Raw genomic sequence first — 24227 nt, 5'->3', positions numbered from 1 at the left:
GAAAATATGCAGGGTAGGGGTTACTTGCCGTTCCATAGAAAGACTTGGGTGCGATGGATTTTTCTGAGATTTGGAAATATATATATTTTTGGACTTGAATGGTTCTAGCTCTGTGCCGAATTTCAGGTGAGTTGAGCTGTTGAATTTTTTTAGATTAATTTTTATGTTATAAAGGGATATATAGCAAAATAATTGGTAGTCTGTGTCCTATCAGGTCAAAGGTCAAAACTCACGTTAAGCAACTATACCACCATTTTTGTATAATGTGGGACTGATAATGATTAATTATGACAAAATTTAGATAATTTTATTAATTTTGGGGGAAAATGGGTTGAAAAGTGTGAAGAAAAGGGGGGGAGTGGGTATCTTTACGTAAGGTGTTTGACCTAATTTATGCAAAAGAGGTGCGTCGTGATATAGATGACGTAAGTTTTGACCTCTGTCTACTGATTTGTCGTCTGCAGACTTTCACTTTGACCATGGAGGCCTTCTTTAGAAAGTATGTTTTCAAGGTAAACTCGGGATCTGCCCCTGGATTGAATGGTCAGTGTCGCATTTGGACGGGGGCTAGAAGCAGCAACAACAAGTATGGTGTTGTGTGCTACAAGCATCCGATAAAGAACAGGTGGCAGACGATGCATGTGCATAGACTCAATGTCATGTTACATCATCGTTACCATGAGTTGGATGCATCAGTTGTTGCATCTCACTTATGCCACAACACGCTGTGTGTTGTTCCAGAACATATTGTTCTGGAGCTGCAGGGCATCAACAACCAGCGACAGACCTGCAAATCTGGGGGCACCTGTCTGGGGCACCCACCGCCATATCCACCCTGTCGCCTTGAGCTGCGTATGAATGACGATTAACAATCTAGGTAAGTTTATCACATTTATTATTATGTTACACCGCTGAAGATGGGAGAGGCATGCATCACTCCTCACAAAGTTAGTTAGTAAGTATTTGTCAATGAAAAAGTTAAAAGGTAATTATTAATGTCATTTTCATGTAACTTATTATTTTACAAAGTTCATAGCGAGTCACTCTCTTCCATGATGTGGCCTTAGCTTGTATCGTAATCCTCCATTCTTGTGATATGGGTGATCACGGGCAGCAGGTGAGTTGAAGTCAAGTTGACCTTTACGGTAATCTGAAGTTCCTCTTTGTTCCTCGCAGTACTGGTGATGCTCAGCCATTTTCCTGGCCAGCTGTCTGTTTCTTCTACTCTTTACTCTCTCTTTTCTGTGATAGGCTTGATTGTAGAGGAACTTCTGGTCTAGTCTGTGTAGTTGTCGCTTTCCCTGTTCCGAGTACTGTATTCCAGCAGATTCGCATTTCAGTCTCGTCGAAGTACCAGGTAAGTTGTTCCGTCTGTGTATTTGGTCATGGAATGAAGACGACCCTCCACTGTTCGAGAGAACTTAATGTTCTTGGGCATGTTGCAACTGGCACTGCGGTGGTAAGACTCATTGGCATTTGTGTCAGTCAGCAGCTTCATGGCGTTGATGGCTTCTACACTCAGTTTCATTTTAAGGATTTCTGTCACAATTTTAATGTCATTTTCACTCATTTGCAGGGCGGTGATCTTATAAACGGCCAAATTGCGGCTGAAGTTCCACCAGTTGGAAACGCACCCACCATCACACACAAGCGAGTACGCCGCACACATTGAACAGTCACCGGTGTAACAGAGGACAGTGGCCTCAAGGACTTTAGGTAAGAAATCACTCATTTTCTGCAAGTCTCTGTTAAATCTTGTAAACAGTTCTTTAACTATCAAAGCACATCTTGACTTTAGATCATTGCTGAACACCCTCTGAAGCTCTTTCTTCTGTTCTTTAGTCTTAGTATGGAACATTGCATCGCTGTAAACTGCTCGGTTGCTGGCACGGAACTGTGACTGCCCAAGGTGGACGGGGTCAGCAAGACGCTCTACTTTCCATAGGGGATGTAGAGCTCGCATGGCTTCGTCCACTCCTTTGGCACCTTGGGCGTCGCCGTCTGTGGTAACATACCGGACTAATATATCTTGTAGTGCGAGCTGTGTGCCGATGTCCTTCCCCATCTCGTACTCGGAAAATGGTGCTGCCCGTGGTAGATTGGAGGTACACTCAGGATGGCCACCTGGACAATCCACTTCCATTCCCTTGCCCCTCAGCCATGCACCTGTCCAGCACAGTTTATTTTGCAGAGCACAGGCAAGTATGTATTTTCTGTCAGTGTTGGTTTCAACAGCCAATGAGAAGGCTTGACTGGCATTCTGTCCGGGAGTCGTACGGCTGAACATGATGTTACTGTTGTAACGGGCATCTGTTGAGATGTTAATGACATCCTCTGGATGGCCTCGGGTCCTGTTGATCTGTTTTACTTTCTGTATCTTCTGATGCATATCCTCCTTGTTAAGCTTTGTAATATTCTTACTTGTTTTGAACAGGAGCTTCTGGAGAGAGGCCTTAGTGGGAGGCGGGATGTCCATGCAGCTAAGGAATTCTATAACTTTCTCAGAACCTAGTGAGGTGTCCTGAAGGGCATATGCCAGGGCCATGTTTGATGCTGAAACTCTGCGACCAGGACCCACTTGATGGATTTCTTGGTACAGGGCAAACTCGGGTGAGTTGAACTGGCAATTAACACAAGTCAGTGAGTATTTCCAGGAAATTCCTACTTTTTTTGAATGCAGCACAGTAATGTTCGGTGCGGTACATGTGGTAGACTGATGAAGTTGTAAGGTTTGATTAATCATTTCTATCATCTTCTCTTCGTCCACTATACGTCGACCGCCTAAGTATTCACTACTCTTTGGTATTTGTTTTTGGCAGTTCAGTGTACTTGGGCGTAGAATACAGGTTGATCCACTCTCACCGTCACAGTTTGGAGTTTGGTAGGACTGGCTGTCGAGACTTGGTTTGGTGACCAGGGCATGATCTGTTGAATTCAGCCTGACAAATGATCGTTGACCAGAATTTCTCCGAACATCCGTCTTGAAGCGGCCATGGCAATTTCCTTGACGAAATTCTCCTTTTCTCGGGATCTTCCTCTTGCAGAGTTGCTTCCCTTTGTTCCATGGAGCCATATTTTTCTCAAACATGTTGGTGAGTAGAGTAACACTTATTCTTACAGATTTAAGCAATGATGCCTGGAATTGTCTTTGCTCACCCATATTTATGGGGCTTAATGTTTGATTAACCTTAGGATGGCATCTTGTATGTATCTATGACATTTTTAATGTGAACAGGATAATCCAGCATGACCTGTAAGTGCCACTTCCTAATATTGGCTGCTGTGGTCATGTTTGCTTATCTGCTCATAACAAAGGGATTAATCTATTTATATTTTCTTGTAATGTTGTATTTTATAAGCAATATAATGTAGAATTTTTAGATATTTTTATTTATGTAAATTTCTATTGATTAATATTTTTTAAATGGCAATTTTTAAGAAATTTCATCATATTTTGGGGTAATTTTTAAAAAAAATCTTAAAAATATTTTTCTACATAATTGATCAAAGTTGGGATTAGAATTAAGTAAAAGAGATATTGATACAATAAATAAAGAGAATTAAAAAAAAAAATTCTTGCAGCATATGTGATATGTGAGCATTTCAAAAATGTGTATTGTGTGTCTGATGCAATATTTCATCCTCTGTTTTCAGCAGATCCAGCACATCACTTCAAAGGGCCATAACTCTGCTGTTCAGATGACAAATCCAATGAGACTTCAGAGGTATGTAAAGTATGACTATAGAAGTTTATGTACCAATTTTCAGGAAAATCAAAGAAGGTTTGTGTCCTTATTAGGTTACAGGCTACTAATTTTACCCCTATTTCATTGACCACGCAAAGAGTTCCAGTTTAAAAATAGAGGTTTTTTCTAAAAAATTCTTTGGGGTATAAATGGGGTGAAATGGGGTTATTTAAGGGCATAGATGGAAAGGAGAGGGTCTGAAAAAAATATGAAATTTAGAATAATGGGAATTTTGCTATTAGGTGCATAGTAGGAAGGGGGTGAAGAGGCCATTGTTTACCTGTTTTTCAAAGGGAAATGAAAATATGCAGGGTAGGGGTTACTTGCCGTTCCATAGAAAGACTTGGGTGCGATGGATTTTTCTGAGATTTGGAAATATTTTTGGACTTGAATGGTTCTAGCTCTGTGCTGAATTTCAGGTGAGTTGATCTGTTGAATTTTTTTAGATTAATTTTTATGTTATAAAGGGATATATAGCAAAATAATTGGTAGTCTGTGTCCTATACCATGCGGAAAAAAGTACCGTTACTTAAGTTTGACAGCGGAAAACATTATTTTCTTATCCTCTCAATATGTATGACACTGTGACTTTTATGAAGATGTCTCCTCCCTCTTTCTAGTCCATCTTAAAGACATAAATTAGAATGGACATTTGAATGAATGTGTTGCTGTAGTAAACTAACAAACGTTAGGTCTAAGAAGTTGTAATTTCAGTGAGCACAAATCTCCCTTCTATAAGTTTGAGCCTTTTTTTCAGTGTACAACCCAGAAGATCGTCTAGCTTTCAAGCTGTTGTAAATGTTTGTCTTTGAGAAATTCCTTTTTATGTGTATTTTTTGTCCTTCCTACATATACATGTAAATATGTATTCCTTAGGCATGACAGATATTGCTCGACATACACTGGAGTTTCTTTATGAAGAGAATGGAGGAATACCACGAGATCTCCAACCACTATAGAGAACATTGAGGAGGATCTAGCTAAGTTTACAATAGAGAGAGTGAGGAAGGGCACCACCGCGGTGATCAGGAACACCGCAGAAACCTACACCGCAGGCACCGCAGTGCTGCCCAAGTTTGCTGTCCGCGGTATGCTCAAAACATTTGGTCTGACTGGAAATGTCCTAGATGTTGACAATGTAAGTCTCTCATTTATCATTATTTATGTTGCACATGTAAGTTGAGCATTTGTAAAAGTCAATTGTTTTCAAGCTGGAGAGTAGATATAAGGCAATGGCATAAAAAAAAAATGAAAATTTTGTAATATGAGTACAGCAAAACTCGTTTAGTACAAACACGGATATTGCGAATTTACGGATATACCTAAATCATCTTGGATCCCCACAAATGTAAAATTGATCGATTTCTTGTACGGTTATAACGAATTACTAATATAGCGAAGTAAATATATAGGTCCCAGTGATTTCGTAATAACAAGTTTTGCTGTATTTCAAAATGCCTCATTCATTCCATTTCAGTCTAATGAGATAGTACAAGTTGAGGTGTACCTGAGAAGTGAGGGTGTCCTGGTCAAGTTCTGGTACCCTGATGTTAGAGAGTCCCTCAGGGACTGAGAAAGTCCAGCATCACCAGGAGATGTTAGAGAGGCCCCCACAGGGACTGAGAAAGTCCAGCATCACGGGGGACTGAGATAGTCTAGCATCACCGGGGGATGTTAGAGAGGCCCTCACGGGGACTGAGAAAGTCCAGCATCACCGGGGGATGTTAGAGAGGCCCCCACAGGGACTGAGAAAGTCCAGCATCACCGGTGGATGTTAGAGAGGCCCTCACGGGGACTGAGAAAGTCCAGCATCACTGGGGGATGTTAGAGAGCCCCTCACAGGGACTGAGAAAGTCCAGCATCACCGGTGGATGTTAGAGAGGCCCTCACGGGGACTGAGAAAGTCCAGCATCACTGGGGGATGTTAGAGAGCCCCTCACAGGGACTGAGAAAGTCCAGCATCACCGGGGGATGTTAGAGAGTCCCCCACAGGGACTGAGAAAGTCCAGCATCACCGGGGGACAGATACTGGACACTTCTAATGTCTTCATACACAGGTCAGAAAACGGAAAAGGGATATCACAATAGAACAAATAAAATCAGATGCTTTCTTTTGTGTAACTTATGCACTGAAAATCTTGAATTTTGTTGTGAAGTCTTATTAAGTGAAAAGCCCAGTGCAATGTGTTGTTGTTGACTCTGAATGTAATTGTTTGATTATTTTACAGAGAGCTGTTGAGTAGTGAGTCATTGCTGGCCAAGATGTTCTGAAGGACAGCTCTGTTAAAACTGATCGACCACTGTAACTCTCCAGCTATATCGAGATTGTCTCCTGTTCTGCCAGTCTCGGCTCAGGAATGGCTGCCAGTGCTGCCCTCCAACAGTTAGACATTGAAAACCTTCAATTATTGTCCAATGAACTTTTATGTCCACCTTTAACCCATGGCACTGTCATGGCAACAAATTTAACAACTTCACCCTCATTGGTTCAGTGCTTAGCCAATCAGATGTGTTCTCTTACAAAGATATTGTTTAAAGATGAGGATATTTATAGTTAAGGAAAAAGAGTACCAATTTAAAGACCCAGATTTTTACATCATTTCCTGGTTGAACAAGATGAAGCAGAATAATAAATGGGTAGGCTTTACCTGATTGGCTGAATTCAGGTATGTAAATATTTTCATTTTAAAGCAAAATAGTATGGAAAGCCGTAACTGCCTTATGTGGAGAACTTTCATTATATGCTGTTACTTTGTCATTATATGATGGTACATGTATTTTATCATATATGCTGGTACTTTGTCATTATATGCTGGTATTTTATCATTATATGATGGTATTTTATCATTGTATGATGGTGCTTTGTCATTATATGATGGTATTTTATCATTATATGATATGGTATTTTGTCATTTTATGATGGTACTTTGTCATTATATGAGTGTATTCTGTCATTATATAATTGTATTTTGTCATTATACTACTTTTCTTTATACTACTTTTCACTATACTACTTTTCATTATACTACTCAAATTTCTTTATACTACTTTTCATTATACTACTTTTTATTATACTACTTTTCTTTATACTACTTTTCAATATACTACTTTTCATTATATGCTACTACTTTTTCGTCATTATTTGTAGTCTCGATCAACCAGACGCTTGTCTATAATACAAAGTCTTGACTACTGGAAGTTGAAAATAACTGCAAATTTGACCTATAAACGCCACGGCATGGTATGTATTTTTCAGTGTTTTTAAAAATTGCTTAGAATGTAGTTTCAAATGATACCAGGAACTTGTTGGAAAGGGAAATAGTACAGCACTGGGAGGACAAGAGATTTGTATAGAGTTCTATGGGAAAATAATTGGAACTCTTTTCCCTATAGAGACCCCATTTTTGAAATGTCACGTGACTTTAAAGACAAAATAAGTAAATGTTGTTTATAACGAATGATTTAAAGATGGGAGACATTTTTGAGAAGCTGAAATTGAATTTAGCAAAAAAGAGTGAGAGGGTGGGGGGAGGGGAGGGGAGGGGGATTGTATACTGTGGAGAGGGGGGACCAATAGTAAGGGGTATGGGGTCATGAGGGTCACATGGCCAGAGGAGGGTAGGAAGGTAGAGCTGGTGCATCGGGTTGCTCTTATGGTAGAGATGCGTCAGACCAAGTCTCAGTTTCCAGGTAGGGGACTGGAGGTCAGCCATCTCTGCCATAAGAAGTTGTGTATCAACCTGATGCACCTGACAGGGGAGCAGCATGCCATCAATCAGGAGAGGATTCACTGCGTAGGCCAGGGTTTTTGTACTGAGGCCCACTACCCCAAGTGCATTTTTTAAAGTAATTTTTTTTTATTAATAGAAATATTTGATAAATATAAAAATATTAATCACTCAATTTAGAATAGTTGTGTTCAGGGTACTTTTTTTTCTGAGCTCGGGTTCGGGATTCCACTAGCATCATATTTTTTTTATATTTGACTTCTTCCTGGTGTTTTTCATACAGTTTGTACAGTTTTTTGCATTTAATAACCCTTTTTGTTTTGTAGGACTGTGATTTCTGATTTGATTTACTTAACTCATAATCTTTTTGTATCTTATCTAGGGTATGGTCAACCTGGCCACCAGTGGGAATGGGTGCACCAACACCTGCACAGAGACCTCTGATGGAGCTGCCCGGACCGTGATTAGAAGAGTGAGCAGCACTGTGCACCCGACCAGCAAAGTTTTTCGTTAAAGTAACATTATGAGGCAGGGATCGTCGCAGAGTTCTGTTGAAGCTTTCGACCTTTTGTGAGTTGCTGTTTTTGATCGTCCTGTCCAGTACAGCTGGAGACAACCTCTTTGAGATGTAGGCATGGAGCCTTGCCTCGTTCTTGACAAAAGACGGTATTGTGAAATCATGACCTGAATAAGAAACTCTTCCTAACCCAATTGTTACTAACTCTGCCTTTGCACACTAGAGAGTGCTCTCTGCATGATGCATGATCCTCCATGTAACACCTCACTGTTGCATGTTTGGAATAAGATATTTTGTCTTTCATTTCATCTGTATCTCCGGCATATGCTGCTTGGGCTTGGTTTATCTCTGCCATGCATCTGTCAACAGCATCAAGGGCAAAGTTGTACAAAAGTTTGGTTTTTTCTGCCTTGGTTCTTTTTGGGATGACCTCTAAGAGTTTTTGATCTTTTTTAATTGACTTTCTGATATTTTCAGACAAGTGACGAGTGTCAATATAATGTACTGGTTTATCTTGTAGCAAACCGTCCTTGTAGAGGGAATCTGCAGCTCGACCAGCCGAGCTGTCCGGGTCAGTGGTTACCTCCCTTACCTCGAGGTCATCTTTGCAGAGGAGTTCCGCCATTCCCTCCCGAGCTCATGTCAACTCATCCCCTATGGTATGCTGCATGGGTAGGTTTGCCCCACACACCCCAGGACTACATTGGTGGTTAGCAGTACCCTCCTCCAGTAAGTGGCCATGTTTTGAACAGATTTTATTATTTGTAACCATTTTAACAATTTGGTGTTTTGATGTGACATTTTCAGCAAATGAGTACACAGTCTGTGTCACCAGCTGGAAGGGTGTCTCACCCATCCCCGAGTACAGGGGGTTATTGTACATGCCATCACACTGTACAGGGATGGCATGTGGGGAGCCACTTCCCCTTAGAGTGTTGACATCCACCAGCTGGAGACACCAGTTACTCATGTCAGCTTCATTTAGGGTCTCTATTATGGGCATAATTTTATTTGATGTTTTTTGTAGGGACCTACGAGAAGGAGGGGGAGTGTTAGTAGAAAGAAGAATTTTCCTCATCCCGTCATTGCCTATGGGGGTTTGACTTAGGCCCACCTGAAGCCCGTGATTAACAGTTGCAGCTTTTCTACCTTGGGATTTGGACTCTACCTCCTCATACAGATTGTACCGCCTCGACGTGTAGCCGCACTTGGTGCAGTAGAGGCCCAATCAGCTTCCCAGGCCTCGCCTCTCTTCGGTAGCCAGGTACCGGTCCATCACAGCCTGGTTCCTCATGCTGGTGGACTCGCATGACCTCATTCCACATCTCGGCTGTTTTTCTTAGATGTAGGAGTCTATGGGAATTTTGGTTAGCCAGCCTAGGTAAATATTCAATGTTTCATTTACTTTAAACAGTTGGCATTGTGCAGAGCATGTGAATAGATTTTAGAGTTACTTCCCTTAGACTATCTAACAAGACATAGAGAAATTTAACATTGTGTAATTTTTTTCTCTTGCAATTATTACTTTTAAATTTTTGTGAAATACTGATAAGGCTTTTAACTGCATGTATCAAATTTAACCCTTCATGTATTTACATGTATTTACATGTATTTACATGTATTTACATGTAATTATGTGTAACCTGTACCCTACCCTTATTTAGACTTTTTTTTAGTATTTAGGTAATATTTAGATATATAATGCTTAATTTTAAAGAATATTTTGAGAAAAAGTGATAATTGTGATTAATTTTTTTGAAATTTGACTTACTGTTCTGATTCGCTCTCATTTAGGCCCTCCTGAACACTTTCATTGTTTGGCTTCCTTGGCCTGAGGAGGTGGTGGCACTTGGGTCGCACCCTCATTTCCTGCCTTTCAGCAGCTGAGGGAGTCACCGTCACCATCTGATGCATGTCCTCAGACAGTCTCCTGTACGGTGCAGGTAAATTTTCCTTTTGCTTACTTTCCACCCCCTTATTGTGATTTGTGAGGCACATTTTGGGGTTTGAAACCGCACTTGTTACCTTTTTGGAATTTTGGCATTTCTTTAAGGTAGGATTCTTCTCATATTTCTAATATTTAAGAATTAATGAAATTTTCACAGAATCAAGAAGACAATATCAGTATAAGTGATAGAATCAGTGAAATTAAATTTGACCGTTTTATATTATCATCTTCTTCTCAAGAACCACCTGGCCAATTTCAACCAAACTTGCCACAAAGTATCCTTGGGTAAAGGGGATTCAAGTTTGTTCAAATGAACGGCCACACCCTTTTCCAAGCAGAGATAATTATGAATTAGAGAAAAATTAAAGGCATTTATAAAAAAATCTTCTTCTCAAGAACCACTAGGCCAGGAAAGATGAAACTCATGTGGAATCATCCTCAGGTAGTGTAGATGCAAGTTTGTTCAAATCATGACCCCCGGGGCTAGGGTGGGGACAAAATGGCCGATCAATGTTTTACATTGGAATATATAGGAAAAATCTTTAAAAATCTTCTTCTCAAGAACCACTGGGGCCAGGAAAGATGAAACTCATGTGAAATCATCCTCAGGTAGTGTAGATTTAGGTTTGTTCAAATCATGACCCCCGGGGCTAGGGTGGGGCCAAAATGGCTGACTTTTATGTATCATAATTGTGTACATATGAAAATTTTTGATTATACTGTATATTTTATATTGTCATGGATGTTTGTAAAAAATCTGAAACTTTTTTGATATGTAGATACATATGAGGACTATTCATATCACATAGGAAAGACGATTTGTTTACTTTTCTAGGATGGCAGTATGGTACTTTAGTGAGTGGAACAGGAATTGTTATTGGTGTATCAGACAAAGGTAGATTCTCCACATATTTCCACGCTCTGATGGAGGTTAATCTGGCAGTGATGAGTTGCAATATGAGGATTGATTCAAACCTCCTCCCAGTCTCAGAGCTCAGTCCTCCTCCTCATCCTCAACTCTGGAGACTGCATCCTCTTCTTCTCTACATCCCCTCAGCAGTCCCACATCTTCTGCCAAGAGGAAGAAACTCGAAGCAAAAAGACATAAAGAGAGAGGAGGAGCCGTGCCTAAGACATCCACCCCTGCTCAGCGTACAAGTGAGAGCGACTCCTCCATGTCTCTGAGCCCAGCGACTTCTTCGGATGTGACTCCGTCTTCTTCCTCTGCCTCAGCGGCCTCTGCTTCCCCCTCCACCTCTGGGACTTCCTTGGCCACTGCTGGGAGTGATCCTGGAAAGGGGGATCCTAGTGGAACAAATGTCAAAATGGAGGATATACTGTGGTTACACAGAGCTGTCACTGTATCCAAAATCCTCAGGTAGCTATTTTAAAGCTTGTGTTAATAGTTTTGTTGATTTCAGGTTACAATTGAAGGAAAAGTATGCATTTTCAGAATTATGGATTCAATTCTCTCTTGAAGTTAAATCAAAAGTTGAAAAATGTTTTCCTCTTCAGCAAACCTAAGTGAGTGTGTGTTTTTACAGGTGCTTGGGATTCAAGGAGAAGCATGGGAGTCGTCTCGTCAGTTCTGTGTGAGACTGCCCGGCGACCTGGTTGTGTCCAGCCTACAGACAGCTGCTGACTGTTCCGTCTCGTCAGTTCTGTGTGAGACTGCCCGGCGACCTGGTTGTGTCAGGCCTACAGACAGCTGCTGACCGTTCCGTCTAGTCAGTTCTGTGTGAGACTGGCCAGTGGAGGAGACCCGACCTACACCTTCAATGTCCACCTAACGGGGGAGGAGGTCCATGGAACTAGTATGTCAACATCAAAAATATATGTAGTACTGTATGCAGGAAAATTTTCGCCACAGTTTTATTTTCGCCCCTTTAGCCCTTTCCTTGATTGGGTGAATTTAAAAGGGGTGAATTCAAAGAATATCATATAATTTCTTTAACAAAACTGACTGGGCGAATTTTGAACAGGGCAAAATTATTTGCAAGTGTGAAAGGGCGAAAATAAAGCGGGGCAAAAATAACCCTGTATACAGTATTCTGACAGAAATTAAGACAACTGGTATTATTAGCAAAATGATGAAATATTTACTTGTAGTTGCAAATTGGATGGAAGAATTATATTTTAGACCCTGGTCATACATTATAGAACTCTATGATGAATTGATGATAGGAATTTGGACCTAGAGTATGATTTCTTGCAGATAAGAAAAGCTGCACTCACAATCCTTTAAAATTTATTTACATTCTAGTAAATATGTCTGGACATGCAAATTTATATGGCCATTGTTTTCTTTTTAAGGTGGCTCCTTCTGACTTAAGGTGGCTCCTTCCGACAGTTTTTAGCTCTACTGGTCAGAGACCAGAAGAGCTTATGCGATAGTAATGAGTCCGTCGTCCGTCCGTCTGTCTGTCTGTCCGTCTGTCTGTCTGTCTGTAAACAATTTTTCAAAATGCTACTCCTCCTACAGTTTTGGTCCGATTTCAATATAACTTGGCACACAAGTAAACTACACTAAGATACATAATTTTGTGCATCGGTTTTTGATTTCGATGAACGGTGTCGCCGTGGTTACTAAAAATAGAAATTTCTGTGAAATTCTTTCAAAATGCTACTCCTCCTACAGTTTTGGTCTGATTTCAATATAACTTGGCACAAAAGTAGACTACACTAAGATACATAATTCTTTGCATCGGTTTTTGATTTCGATGAACGGTGTTGCCGTGGTTACAAAAAATAGAAATTTCTTTGAAATTCTTTCAAAATGGTACTCCTCCTACAGTTTTGGTCCAATTACAATATTACTTGGCACACAAGTAGACTACACTAAAATACATAATTCTGTGCATCGGTTTTTGATTTCGATGAACGGGGTTGCCGTGGTTACTAAAAATAGAAATTTCTTTGAAATTCTTTCAAAATGCTACTCCTCCTACAGATTTGGTCCGATTTCAGTATAACTTGGCACACAAGTAGACTACACTAAGATACATAATTCTGTGCATCGGTTTTTGATTTCGATAAACGTTGTTGCCGTGGTTACTAAAAATAGAAATTTCTGTGAAATTCTTTCAAAATGCTACTCCTCCTACAGTTTTGGTCCAATTTCATTATAACTTGGCACACAAGTAGACTACACTAAGATACATAATTCTGTGCATCGGTTTTTGATTTCAATGAACGGTGTTGCCTTGGTTACTAAAAATAGAAATTTCTGTGAAATTCTTTCAAAATGCTACTCCTCCTACAGATTTGGTCCGATTTCAGTATAACTTGGCACACAAGTAGACTACACTAAGATACATAATTCTGTGCATCGGTTTTTGATTTCGATAAACGGTGTTGCCGTGGTTACTAAAAATAGAAATTTCTGTGAAATTCTTTCAAAATGCTACTCCTCCTACAGTTTTGGTCTGATTTTGATATAACTTGGCATACAAGTAGACTACACTAAGATACATAATTCTGTGCATCGGTTTTTGATTTCAATGAACAATGTTGCCATGGTTACTAAAAATAGAAATTTCTGTGAAATTCTTTCAAAATGCTACTCCTCCTGCAGTTTTGGTCTGATTTCAGTATAACTTGGCACACAAGTAGACTATACTAAGATACATAATTCTGTGCATTGGTTTTTATTTTGATGAGTGGCAAGGATCATTTTTCTATTTATTGCTGATTTAAAGTCTCAAGTCCCAACTGCTACTTTTCTCTTCCTTTGTTTTAAGTATAAACCAGTAGAGCTACAGTCTCGACAGAGACTTCTGGTTATGGCAAGCTGCCAAAGAAATCAGTGGCCCCCTGGTGCGTTTACTGATTCCCAGCAATAACTCGGACAACAAAGGTCGCTACATCTTCAGACCCGGCCCCATTGTCCTACATAGAGAAAGGGCTTCTACAGTTCTTTGGTTAAGTAAGATTTGTTAAAATACTTGACAATATTCATGGTCTTGTAAGAGCACAAATTTTATTGAAAAAGGATGATTGTTTTGAAAAAATGGAAATTTTAACTTAGGGATAAAAGTGCTTGCATCCTTATTCACATTGCTCTTTGCACTAGGTATTGACAAAATATGTTTTGTTTTGAGATTGGATTTATGATCACCATAGTTTTCTAACATTGGTCATTTATGTGCAGTTGTTAGGTACAACAATGCGGGCAGATTCTAAAGTATTTAAATCTTGTTAGGGGAGGGGTAGGGGCACGATAGGTATAGCAAGAGGGGAAATCTGGTAAAGAACTGCATCACCCAAGTTACTCAGGTAAGCGATGTGGCCCATGGGCCTCTTGTTTGGGGCAGTTTTCTTTTAAAGTACTTCTATGTCCTATATTGATTAGACATGCATGGAAGACGTTTCTAGTGTGTTTCATTGTACCAGTCAAACTTTCAGATGCTGCAATGACCAGGTTAATGTTTTTGGAGCAGGTTAACATTTTTGATGCAGTTTTAAGCTCACCTGAGCCGAAGGCTCAAGTGAGCTTTCCTAATCACATTTTGTCTGATGTCCGTCTGTCTGTCTGTAATCTTTTCACATTTTTGACTTCTTCTCAAGAACCACTGGGCCAATTTCAACCAAACTTGCCATAAAGCATTCCTGGGTAAAGGGGATTCAAATTTGTTCAAATGAAAGGCCACACCCTCATTCAAGGAAAGATAATTGGGAATTAATGAAAATTTGGTGGAATATTTTAAAAATCTTCTTCTCAAGAACCACTGTGCCAGGAAAGAAGAAACTTATGGGGAAACATCCTCAGGTAGTGTAGATTTAAGTTTGTACAAATCATGACCCCCGGGGGTAGGGCGGGGCCAAAATGGCCGACCAAAGTTTTACATAGAAATATATAGGAAAATTCTTTAGAAATCTTCTTCTCAAGAATGACAAAGCTATGAACTCATCATATTTATTTGGAAGCATGCTCAGGTAGTGTAGATTCAAGTATATTCATATCATGACCCCCGTGGGTAGGGCGGGGCCAAAATGGCCGACCAAAGTTTTACATAGAAATATATAAAAAAAATTCTTTAAAAATCTTCTTCTCAAGGATGGCAAAGCCATAATTCATCATATTTGTATGAAAGCATGCTCAGGTACATGTAGTGTAGATTCAAGTATGTTCAAATCGTGACCCCCAGGGGTAGGGCGAGGCCAAATGGCCTTCCAAAGTTTTTCATAGAAATATATAGGAAAATTCTTTAAAAATCTTCTTCTCAAGAATGACAAAGCCATAATTCATCATATTTGTATGGAAGCATGCTCAGGTAGTGTAGATTCAAGTTTGTTCAAATCATAACCCCTGGGGGTAGGGGCAAAATGGCCAACCAAAGTTTTACAAAGAAATATATAGGAAAATTCTTTAAAAATCATTTTCTAAAGAATAGCAAATCTATGATTGTTCATGGGACTACTTTTGGAATTAAACTTTACAATAATAAACCAATTTCTACTTTTTCCTAGCCTTAGTGCTCAGATGAGTGATATGGCTCATGGGCCTCTTGTTGGTGTAGGTCTCATTTTCGAGTAACTATAAGCCCTGTGTTGACCAAACTTGCATGGGTGGTACATCATAGAATGCACACTAGTCTACCAGGCTTGCTTCGGATGCTAAATTTGACCGACATTTTCCGCTTGAGTGAACAGGTTTATGTTTTTGGTGCAGGTCTCATTTCCAAGTAACTATGAGCACTATAGTGACCAAACTTGCATAGATGATGCATCTAGGGATGCATACTTACAGACTTGCTTCGGATGCTGAATCTGACCTACATTTTCCGCTTGAGTGAACAGGTTTAAGTTTTTGGTGCAGGTGTCATTTCCAAGTATCTTAGAGCCTCATAATGACGGAACTTGCATGGATGGTACATCTAAGGGTGCCTTCTACCAGGTTGGCTTCAGATACTGAATCTGACCTACATTTTCTGGATAAGTGATTAGCTTTTTATACAAGTTTTATTTCCATGTAACTTTGAGCTCTATGTTGAGCAAACTTGCATGGATGATACATCTTAGGGTGCACACTAATGGACTTGCTTCATATTCTGAATTCGACATACATTTTCCAGATCATCAACCTCTTAAAAGGTATGCATGGTTATGGGTAGAGGTCTATTACCAAGAAACTATTAGGCTTATATAAACCAAACTTGTACAAATGATGCATCAAGGGATGAAAACTCTCAACCTTGTTCAGATGCTGGATTTTAATTACATTTTCATGAAGAAGAACTAGTTTTAAGTTTTTATATAGATCTATTCTAAAATATCAAATCAAAATTGCATAAATTTTGCATTTTTGGATGTACACTTTTTGTTGGATAATTGTTTTGACTTTGCCTTACCGGTACTTAAAGACAACATTCGTTGAGGTGAGCTCTGTATAATCTCTGATTACCTATGTTTATCTATTTTCACTCGTGCTTTGCATATAAAAAAATCCTGCCCAACTAAGAAATAAATTCCATACTCAACTGCTACAAATAAATATCCTCTTTAAATTTAGCAGAATTATCCCACTGAATTAAAGGGAACTAATATTTTTAGGTGCACATGATGCAGCTTCCTGGATGGTGTATAGGCGTTTGTCAACATGTGAAACCCACGTGTATTTTGGGGTAGGTATATACATGTATGTACATGTATTTTGTCAATTATTAGCTCTTCTGAGCCACAGGCTCAAAGAGCTAATGCTATGGGCATTTGTGCGGTGTCACTGCCTAAACCTTTTAGAATATGGGCCATAATTCAAGAACCCCTTAGCCAATCAGTCTCAAATTTGTCACAGGGTATACTAGGCCCAAGGCCGGCTACCATTTATAGCAAAATAAGGGTTGGGACCCTTAAATAAGGGGAGATAATCATGAAAAAAACCCAAAAGTATTAGTTGCTAAAAATCTTCTTCTCTAGAACCTCCAGGCAGATTTTCACCAAACTTACATACAAGGATCAGGATATGTCGAAGATTGAAAATTGCACAGGGAATTAGCCGGGGGCAAAGGGCGTGGTCTCAAGGTCACTTCAAAGTTGACCCAAATTTACAATTAATAAATGTTTATATTTTACTTACTATAAGGACTAGGATCATCAAAACTTGTAAGTTGATGCAATTTAGGACTTCACATCATGTAAGAACAAAAGTAGGTCACGGTGACCTACTTTTTGAACTTTATGCTTTATGACTAATCCCTTTTGAAAAAATTTAATCCCATTATTTCAGACACTGAGAGGTTTAGAATCATCAAATCTTGTAAGTTGATGCATCTTAGGACCTTAATACATATGTATAAAAAAAATTAAGTCACTGACCTACTTTTTAAATTTTGCAGGCATCTGTTTTCAAATTGAATTGAAGGCATATTTTGGACACTTTAAGGCCTATGATCATCAAACTTTGTCAGTTGATGCATCTTGGGTCCTTGAACAATGTTAACTTAAAAGTAGGTCACCTTGACCTACTTTTTGAACTTTATGACTAATCCTTTTTAAAATATTTAATCACATTAATTTAGAAATCATCAAATCTTGTAAGTTGATGCATCTTGAGACCTTAAAACTAGTGTTGGCAACGAGTACCCGGCTAATCGGTTAACCGTCGAACGATGCGAGTATCGTTTAGTAAAACTGCTATTCGGTTGCGCCCCTGGTCTAGATTTTTTTAAAGAATTAATCTTTATTTTCTTTTTCATAAATGATGGTATATTAAGTAGAATTTTTTGTAAATTAATTTTGGCATTATTAGCGAGGATGCTGAAGTCGCTAAAATTGAATATCGCTAAAAATTAATTGCATGTGAGACCTTAATACTTGTATTTATAATAAATAATAAAGTAAAAAAAATAAAGTAATTGAATTTCTTCAGTCTAAAAATTGGCAAAATGAGAATGTTTCTATCAATATCATCATAAATAAGGTACCGGAAATGCTTTGTTCTTTAAATATATCATGGTAAATAATGTATTCATTGTGTTTCTGTAGTGTTGGACAACTGAAGCCTTGCCTTGTATTTCTCAAACTGGAGCTGTTGGGATGGAGTTCTGAGACATTTTTCCTAAAGGTGTCTTTCCAAGAATTCTGATGGAGCCTGGAGAAGAGTTTGGAGATATTTTAGCTTTCCGTGTTCTTCCAAGGATTGTCTATTGGTCTTGAGATAGACTCAGGAGATATTTTCACTTTTCATTTGAGATAGACTCAGGAGATATTTTCGCTTTTCATGTGAGATAGACTTGGGAGATATTTTCGCTTTCCATGTGAGATAGACTTGGGAGATATTTTCGCTTTCCATGTGAGATAAACTTGGGAGATATTTTTGCTTTCCATGTGAGAAAAACTGACATGAGATATTTTAACTTTCCGTGTTCTTCCAAGGATTACCATTTAGCCTAGAGCAGAGCATTTTAACCACCAGAATACTCTTTGAAGAAACCTTAGACTTGAATATTGCAGATATTGGTTTTCAGAACTTTTTCAATATTGTATACTTTACAGTTTCTATTATATAACTAAATTGGGTTATAAGGGCTATGGCAATATCCTAGTATTGTATACTTTACAGTTTCTATTATATATCTGGGTTATATGGGCTATGGCAATATCCTAGTATTGTATACTTTACAGTTTCTATTATATATCTGGGTTATTAGGGGGATGGCAACATCATAGTATTGTATACTTTACCGTATTTTTAACTATCTGGGATTATTGGGGCATTGGGAATATTATACTATTGTATACTTAATAGTTTATATGATATATATATATATATATATATTTAATTATCTGGTCTTGGGTTGTTTGTGTAAATTGCAATTTTGTGTTACTATAATACACATATGGCCATTGGGGTTATCAAGGGATTAAGGGAATTTATGCATAGAAAATTGTAAATTTTATCGTTTCTTTGATGCATTTGGTTATAGAAACTCTGTGTAGTAATGTTTACTCTATTGTTTCTATGGTATTTAGGGGATGGGTTGGGGTGGGGGGAATTGAGGATATGGGAATTACCATATATAATATGATAAGTATAAGGTATTAACTTAATAGCTTTTGTTAATTGGGTTAGGGGGTTTCATTAACCCCCTTCCCCGCAGTCACGCATTTTAACGCATATGCTATTTCCTATTTCTAATGCAAAATCATGCATATACTGTTTCCCCGCAATCACGCATTTTCACGCACTTTAAAAAGTTCATTGAATCTTCAATTAAATGCCTTTTATTTTATACTTACTTAAATCTAATTAAATAAAAAAAAAGTTATTTTCCTATTAAAATATTACGTCCTAATATTATTTATGCTAAATTTTAGAGAAACATTTACTATGCTATAAAGTGCTTGCAGGGAAATGGTAAGGTCATATTTCTATGACGTGAACGTTAAGTGTATATGTTTCATAACAGTTTAGTAAGTTGTAAAGAGTTAATTATGGTAAACTTGTTAGTTTTTATCGTAGATCTGGGATTATTGGATGTATTTAGAATTTCATGTACTTTTGTATTCCTTATAATTTCTATGATTTTTTTTAGGGGGAAGGGTGAATGGGGTTAGGAAATTTCATTTTTAGGTTCTGTGATTTATTTGGGGTTGGCATTAGGGAATTTCAAGACATATAGTGTAATTGTGTACTTTATTTATGAACTTTGTCTTGGATCATAGAGATTTGCGTGGGTTTTCATGCAGTATTGTATATTTTATAGTTTCAGAATGATAGAGTATCGTATAATGTCTTTTTTTTTTTAATGAATTACCGGTATGTTTTTTTTTTTAAAAATGTATGATTTCTTTTCAGATCATTTGACATTATTGGAGTAAATATGTATAATTATTACATGTAGTACTATGTCATTAATTTATTTTAATCATCTAAAATTTTGGGATTTAGTGGTATTGTTAAATGATACACATTACATGTATAGGGCTAATCTGGGGAGGATTATTGGAATTTACTGTTAAGCTCTAGCTGTACATATCACATTAAAGTATGGGATTTTGGCTGTATAGCATCTAATACATCATGCAAATACATGGCATTTCAATTATGTGGTTAAACACATTCATAGACAATATGACATGCAATACTACAAAAAATTAATGGTTATGGGATTTATACCATTTACAATTCAATTTTGTAATTTGTCTAATTTGTGTGTGTGTGTGGGGGGGGGGGGGGGGGGGGGGCAAGGGGAGCATAGAAATAGAAAAATAATGTTATGGATTTTGTTTAACATTGTATATAATTGTTTTCTATTGTGTTTAAAAATATCGCTTTGTTTCCATGTGATTAATTTACATTTAAATGCATTTACACATTAATGAATTTTTAAGTCATACATAATGATCAATGTTTGATCTTTTCTAGTGAACACTTTGTTCGGTAAAAGTAATCGTGATTAACCAACATGTTTTAGGTGTGCATCATTGAAGAGAATTAAGTCTTGTTCAGAGATTAGAACTGGTTTGTAAGTCAAGTTTGCAGAGATTCAAAGTATGCTCAATCAGTATGGGTTCTAAATTGTTCATTAAGCTTGGTAAACGATAATGTCTCTCCAGAATGATCCAAACTATCCTTCTGTAAATTAATATACGGATGCTTGGATACATGTGCTTAATATACATGTGTTCTGTGTGATACAGCTTTATTTCTATGGCGTTCTTTAAGCTGTGTACTATTGAACCCATACTTGCACATATTGAGTGCCTACACAGATGAATGCTTTGCCTTAAAGCAGGGCGATTGTTTGCTGCATCTGACCTAGTATATTATATGATGCAATCTACACTATTTCATAATTAATGGTTTTTTGGCAAGTAAATGAGAACCAGTTTAGCTTTTGGGGTTCATCCACCTTAAGATTTGTTTTCCGGTGTACATGCATTCACCTTAAGATTTGTTTTCTGGTGTACATTCACCTTAAGATTTGTTTTCCGGTGTACATGCATTCACCTTAAGATTTGTTTTCTGGTGTACATTCACCTTAAGATTTGTTTTCAGCTTTCATGCATTTGTTAGCTTAGTATACTTATATGCTACATGTTATGTATTTATTTTATTTTTATTGTAAATAAATGTGTATTTATATTTTTGGTAGTTGTGTCCTTTTCTGAATGCATCCATTTAGGTAAATGTACATGTAGTCTGTAAATAAGCTGCCTGCACTTGGTTAGAGTGTTGACCCTCACATCAAAGGTTCAAATCCCACAGCGGGATATGGAGAGCCGTTCTTGGGATGAGACCATACCAGTATAAACCAGGTTCTGTGTTGCAGTTTGTGTTGGAGAGAAAAAGTTCCCTCACTGCTTAATGGCCCCCGGGTGCCAAGATGTATAGATGAAGGATATAGAGATAACGAACAGTTATCAATCTCAGAGTCCATTAAACAATACAAAATAGGAGCAGAGGAAACATGGACCTCCGGAACATTGGAGGTGGGATCAGGTGCCATGGAGGAGTGAACATACCCTGCTGACAGGTCACACCCGCTTTGTGCTCCTTGTCATGATCTAAATTGTGCAGACCACCTCCAGCAGTGCTGGGGTCTTTATCTTGAAAGGGGAGTTAAATATACATGCAAACCAGAACTTTGTTATATGGAACAAAATGATATCTTGAATACCATGAAAATGTTGAAGTGATGTAGAAGTCTATCTGCAACACTTAAGTATTTTACCCTTAAATGATTTCTTAAACCTTTGATTTCAATGTTCTTTCTAATTATCACAGTGAGATCAAAGTAATGAGGTTTGATATACATGTACAAAGTGTATTCTACATGTACTTGTTATGTAATTGAAGTACAGAGAATTAAGGTGGAATGCCACACCAACTTTTTATTTTATAGATCTTTGAGTCATCCTTTTAAAACAATGGTTTTAGCATTGAAAGGTCGATATTAGCTCTTAATTATTTTATATGATTTTTTTTGTATTTTTTCAAAGAAAATGAAAAAAATCAATTAAATTCAACTAAGATGTTTTCGAGTTAAAAGTTTGCTGTAAATGAATGTATCATATTAATATCTATTAAAATATGCAAAGAAAGGATTGTTAGACTTTTTAATTTTTGTTATGAAAAAATATTTATGAAAATAAAACACATAATTATTTGTGAATATTTTTTAAACCTATGGTTAAAATCATTATAAAACTAGTCACAACTGAGGACAACATGTTTGTCAATCATATTTTAAAAAGAAATTGAAACGAAATTGAGAAATTTTATAGATATTAATTTTTTTAATATTTGGACCCAACCCGATCAAAATTAAACTGATCCCGATCAAAATTAATACAAAATTAATAAAATGCTAATTTACTGTATCTACAATGAAGAAATCTATTTTATTGTCAGGTTCATTAATGTTTTAATCCTTATCACACTTAATCAGACTAGTGTTCTTTGGGGAAATGTATTTATTTCCAATAAATGTACAATTATTGTTGGGATCGGTTTAATTTTGATCGGGATCGCCCAAAATTAAAAAAAAATAATTTATCTAAAATTTGGCCATTTCGTTTCAATTTCTTTTATAAATATGATTAACGAACATGTTCTCCCCAGTTGTGACTGATTTTAAGAAAATTTTAACCACACATTAAAAAAGACATTAACAAATTATGTGTTTTATTTTCATAAATATTTTTTTTATTTTAAAAAATTAGATATCTATACGGCTTTTCTACACATATTTTATTAGATATTAATGTAATGCATTAATTTACAGCGAAAATTTTAGAAGAAAGCGTCTTATTTTGATGGAAATATTTTTTTTCATTTTGTTTGAAAAAAGACAAAAAAATTCATATAAAATAATTGAGAGCTAATGTCGGCCTTTCAATGCTGAAACCATTGTTTAAAAAGGTTGACTCAGAGATCTATAAAATAAAAATTTGGTGTGGCATTCCTCCTTAACATACACCTTGGTCTCACTTAACTATGATACAAATAGGTCGGTAGGTTTCTTTTAAGGTCACCTGAGTCACCTGTGACCTACTGACCTATTTGTATCAGCTTAATGAGAATCATTGAAATAGCACTGTATGAAATTTACTAAATGTTTTTCAAGTGAAAAGGGAAATAACTCTTATAAACTCAATCAGTTGAAATACTTTTCACAATCGTGAAGAGTTATCTTTCTTATATAACAAATGGTAGAATAATGGAACCAAGTACATTGTATATCTTACAATTCAATTGTAGGTGTTCAGATATGATAATAAGCTTTTGTAAATAGTATAAGAAATAAATTCCTAAAGATATGCTCTTTTCAAATCCTTAAGATCTGTATATGCCGTTCTCTTTGTCCGGAAATTTGTGAAAATTTATATTATATATATATTGATTAAATTATCAGATATTTTCGTTATGAATTTTGGAGAAGACTATCATGCGTCCAGAGCAACTGATTTTATTATATAGAAATCAAGCCTTTAAGCCAAGCTTTAAAATTCTTTGTATGCAGTTGCACTTTAAGACTTGGTAGTTAGGTAGACATTTTTTTTATTTGAAAAAAAAACTGTCTTCAGATTTTGTTAGATAACAAATAAAAGAGCTTTTCATTTATGGAAAGCCAACGGGTTAAAAATTCCAACTCTGTAATTCTTTAAATGTACAATATACACATTCAATGGTCCGAATGTTTTGTTTAAATCATGAACCTGCACGCTCTTCATCATTACATAAACACTTGAAATTTGAAATTTCTTACATAACTTACTGGTTGACAGACATTGCCCGAATATTATATCGTAACGGTGACGGACAAATCGAATGTCTGTCCATGTTACGTGAATCAAACGGTAGCTGCAGATCTGCAGCTCTCCCAAAAAATATATTGACAGACTCTCCGGTCTATCCATATATTTTTGGGGAGAGCTACAGATCTGCAGTTAATCAAACGGGTGCGTTCAAATCGTTTCAAAAATCAAAATAATAAATTTAATCCCTTGAGAAGTAGTATGGATACCAAATATGAAAGATCTAGCTCTCACGGTTCAAAAGTCCTGGCGAAGGTTAAAGTTGAAAATAGAGCTCTGCAGAACTGTAGCTCTCCGAAAAAATACGTATTGACAGACCGGAGAGCTACAGTGACTAAACAACGTCGAGTCAACACTGTGTCAGAATCTCTTACACACGCCTGTCATCTTTTCTGAGTGTACGATTCTTTAGATGAAATTTTTTAATGATCCCAGTCAAATTGTTTTTCTTCATTATCTTACCTTGGAAGAGGGGATGGTGGTTTAACCTTTATTTGAAAGAAAAACCCACTTGAGTTGCCTTTACC

At 37.2% G+C, this 24227-nt stretch overlaps 1 protein-coding gene and 1 long non-coding RNA gene across 2 annotated transcripts in view; both read left to right on the top strand.

Moving 5' to 3' along the window:
• Positions 1 to 479: 479 nt before the first annotated feature.
• Positions 480 to 869, top strand: LOC134247657 (uncharacterized). The gene has a single exon (XM_062729998.1). The coding sequence runs from the start codon at positions 480 to 482 to the stop codon at positions 867 to 869; it is 390 nt and encodes a 129-aa protein (XP_062585982.1).
• A 5505-nt stretch (positions 870 to 6374) lies between these two features.
• LOC134247660 (uncharacterized) overlaps positions 6375 to 24227 on the top strand; it is a 29843-nt gene continuing 11990 nt past the window's right edge. The window contains exons 1-10 of the long non-coding RNA XR_009987899.1: positions 6375 to 6412; positions 6895 to 6987; positions 7857 to 8140; positions 8512 to 8720; positions 9019 to 9372; positions 9786 to 9934; positions 10775 to 11317; positions 11484 to 11753; positions 12253 to 13864; positions 16492 to 16562. This is a non-coding gene — a long non-coding RNA (uncharacterized LOC134247660). The remainder of the gene's footprint in view (positions 6413 to 6894; positions 6988 to 7856; positions 8141 to 8511; positions 8721 to 9018; positions 9373 to 9785; positions 9935 to 10774; positions 11318 to 11483; positions 11754 to 12252; positions 13865 to 16491; positions 16563 to 24227) is intronic.

Source organism: Saccostrea cucullata, unplaced genomic scaffold (assembly GCF_032062105.1).
Source record: "Saccostrea cucullata isolate Sc308-1 unplaced genomic scaffold, CSIRO_AGI_Scuc_v1 ctg5716, whole genome shotgun sequence".
Lineage (NCBI taxonomy): Eukaryota > Metazoa > Mollusca > Bivalvia > Ostreida > Ostreidae > Saccostrea > Saccostrea cuccullata.
Note: the sequence above shows the minus strand (reverse complement) of the source record. Positions and strands in the feature narration are given on the sequence as shown.